This window comes from Camelina sativa, chromosome 5, assembly GCF_000633955.1.
Source record: "Camelina sativa cultivar DH55 chromosome 5, Cs, whole genome shotgun sequence".
In the NCBI taxonomy this organism is placed as follows: domain Eukaryota; kingdom Viridiplantae; phylum Streptophyta; class Magnoliopsida; order Brassicales; family Brassicaceae; genus Camelina; species Camelina sativa.
In genome coordinates this window covers 5,302,872-5,306,398 of record NC_025689.1, presented here as the reverse complement: position 1 = coordinate 5,306,398, position 3,527 = coordinate 5,302,872, and the positions used below count along the sequence as shown (strand labels likewise).

Sequence of the window (3,527 nt, the reverse complement as noted above, 5' to 3'; positions counted from 1 at the left end):
GAAGCAAAGTCAAAGGGAGAGAAATTTGATCTATCCTCATCACCTGAAGCAAATTTTGTTCGAGGCCTAATAGAAGAATTCGTTGAGGTATATAGGCCTGTTTTTATTGGCTATAGTGTTCTATGTTCTTCAAATAATCTTTCGCATAATTATACAAAATTCACATCGTTCTTTCTAGGTGCTTGATCACGGGGTTTTTGCGGATGAAGTTGATGATACCGCTGGATCTCAATTGGCAGATGATTCTTCTGTCTTGTATTGTGAGAGATTCATGGAATTTCTCATTGACATGCTGAACCAACTACCAACAAGAAGGTATAAATATTCCATACGATGCAAGTTATTTGTATAATACAAGGTCAAAATATGTATTCAGCGTTTTAAGTTTTTTTTTTGGTCCTGATAATATCTAGTTCTTAGTCTTGATACGCTGGGTCATTTGCTGTCCATTCCATTACTATTCATTGACTGGACCCTATTTTTTTCTATCTTCCTCTTGATTTTCACAGATACCTAAGACCTCTTGTGGCAGATATAGCTGTTGTTGCAAAATGCCGACTGAGTGCACTATACAAACATGAGAAGGGGAAGCTTTTCGCCCAATTAGTTGACTTGCTACAATTCTATGAAAAGTTTGAGATAAAGGACCATGATGGGACACAATTAACTGATGATGAAGCACTTCAATTTCATTACGATCGTTTTATGGCATTTCAGCTACTTGCCTTCAAGAAAATACCTAAGGTATTGTCCTGGTAATTATGGTTAATTATAGATAGTTGGTTCTGTGTTCTAGAAAATTTGTTTTGTTTCTGTTGGATTTGAAGTCATTGTTCTACTTTCTTCCTTATTCTCTAATATTTTTGGGAGGGACTCTTCCCCAATTCTTACATTTGTTGTTATCTTGTTTGTTTCAGTTGCGGGATCTGTCTTTGGCTAACATTGGTTCTGTTCACAAGAGTTCTGATCTTCGGAGGAGATTGTCAGTGCTTTCTCTTGAAGATTTAAGGGATGTTGTCTGCTCAAAGGTATATATCTGGAAAACTTATTCTTGGAGGTTCACAAGTGAATCTTTTTTATCTTAGCGCCTCCGTGGGGATTGAGGATATCATTATGGAATCTTGCTAAGGGTCTTATAGTTGTGAGCTTCAGTGAATACCGTTGGCAAAATGGTTAGCAAGAATACAATATAAAGTCTGAGTGACATGCTAAAGGATCTATGGGTTGAATCAAAATGTAGACGTTTAATATCTGCTTGTGTAAATTCCCATTGTAGTATAATATTACGCAGAGTAGTGTGAGAAATTAGTGAAGAGATGAATTTGTGCCGGTAGAGATTGGACGGGAAATATGCAACTGTATTTAAAAAATATATTTCTGTTTGCCTTACAGTTTCACTTACGGCCACCTACGGCGGTTCTCACTTTTATTTACTTTTGTGCAGCTCAAACTGGTTTCAGGACATGATCCTTGGGCGGATAGTAAGGATTTTTTGACTGAGGTCGTTGTCTCCTCTTTTGAGAAGCAACAGTCTCAGAAAGAAGCCATAAACGCTCTGCCTTTGTACCCAAATGAGCAAATCATGTGGGACGAAAGTGTTATTCCAAGCATTAACTATTCTGGGGAAGGTTGCCTAGCTCTTCCAAAGCTTAATCTTCAGTTTCTAACACTCCATGATTACCTCCTTAGAAACTTTAATCTCTTCCGTCTGGAATCCACCTATGAGATTCGTGAAGATATACAGGAAGCTGTGCCCCATCTTCTAGCACACGTAAACAACGAGGGGGACACTGCATTTCGTGGTTGGTCACGAATGGCGGTTCCGATTAATGATTTCAAAATCGCTCTGGTGAAGCAGCCTAATATTGGAGAAGAGAAACCTTCATCTGTGACTGCAGAAGTTACTTTCAGTATTAAGAGTTACAGATCACAGATAAGATCTGAATGGAATTCTCTTAAAGAGCATGATGTATTGTTTTTGCTTTGTATACGCCCTTCATTTGAGCCATTAGGTGCAGAGGAAGCTGAGAAAGCTACAGTTCCACAGAAATTAGGGCTTCAGTATGTTCGTGGTTGTGAAATCATCGATATCCGCGATGAGGAGGGTAATCTGATGAATGATTTTACTGGAAGAGTTAAACGGGACGAATGGAAGCCCCCTAAAGGTGAAATGAGGACTGTGACTGTTGCTTTAGATGCTGCACAGTATCACATAGATGTTACAGACATTGCTGAAAAAGGTGCTGAGGATGTGTATAGCACGTTTAATGTGCTAATGAGGAGAAAACCAAAGGAGAACAACTTCAAGGCTATTCTGGAATCTATCAGAGATCTCATGAATGAATATTGTATTGTGCCGGAGTGGTTGCATAATGTTTTTCTTGGGTATGGGAACCCTTCTGCTGCACAGTGGCCTAATATGCCAAACCTGTTGGAAACAGTCGACTTCAAAGATACTTTCCTTGATGCAAATCATCTCAGTGAAAGTTTTCCAGATTATGAGGTTAGTGATTATATTGTTGGTATATTATGTGTTCTCTAGAACTGTTCTTTTTTTTCATGTCTCTCATAATTTGTGCATATTAGGTGTCTTTCACCAATGCTGATGGTGCTGAATCTCTGGATCCAAGGCCTCCGTTTCGAATCACCCTTCCTAAGACACTAAAAGGGAATTCTGCTCTTTCTGGAAATAAGATATCTGAAGTCAATCCAGCAGACAATGTTAATATGGTGGATGCTTCCCCAAAGGAGAAACTTATTGTTGAGGCATATACCCCACCTGACCCAGGGCCTTATCCTCAGGACCAGCCGAAGCAGAACTCAGTTAAATTTACACCTACACAGGTACTACTTCTTTCTACATCCTAAGAGCGTATGCTGATTTGGTTTTCTAAACTTGTCAACTTTTAGTTATTTTTGCTATTTTCTTTGAATGGTGAGAAATTTATCCTCTTAGTCATATGAGAATACTATTCATCATCTTAATGTCGCCTTATTGTGTTTGATATAAGACACTTAATAACCTATATAAAATTGGGCCTGTTCTTTCCATTGAATCGTGAAGTATTTAGTTTATTTTGTGTCTCTTTGATCGATTTGAGTTGAATAATATTGTTCCCATGCCATTCTATTTTATTTAGAGAATTCACCTTATCAAAAACATTTTTCCCCTTTATGGTGGGAGCTTCCCTTTCTTCTGAAAGAGAAAATCTACCAAATATTTATGGCTTGGATGCAACTTGTAATTAAACCGTGTCTATGCCTACTATTTTCGTGCAGGTTGGGGCAATTATCTCTGGTATTCAGCCGGGGTTAACTATGGTGGTCGGTCCACCGGGTACCGGAAAGACTGATACAGCAGTGCAAATCTTGAATGTTCTTTATCACAACTGTCCTTCTCAAAGGACCTTAATAATTACCCATTCAAATCAGGCTTTGAATGATCTTTTTGAGAAGATAATGGAGGTACCACTTTCATCTTCTTTGCATTTGTTATTATATGGAGTAATATTTAATGGTTTACATGT

At 38.2% G+C, this 3,527-nt stretch overlaps 1 protein-coding gene across 1 annotated transcript in view; it reads left to right on the top strand.

The window, feature by feature from the left end:
- Window positions 1–3,527, top strand: part of LOC104788917 (intron-binding protein aquarius-like) — a 13,577-nt gene that overhangs the window by 8,202 nt on the left and 1,848 nt on the right. The window contains exons 5-11 of the mRNA XM_010514681.1: window positions 5–87; window positions 179–315; window positions 510–744; window positions 918–1,028; window positions 1,445–2,503; window positions 2,587–2,844; window positions 3,280–3,491. Of these exons, the coding sequence (XP_010512983.1) occupies window positions 5–87; window positions 179–315; window positions 510–744; window positions 918–1,028; window positions 1,445–2,503; window positions 2,587–2,844; window positions 3,280–3,491 (2,095 nt within the window). The remainder of the gene's footprint in view (window positions 1–4; window positions 88–178; window positions 316–509; window positions 745–917; window positions 1,029–1,444; window positions 2,504–2,586; window positions 2,845–3,279; window positions 3,492–3,527) is intronic.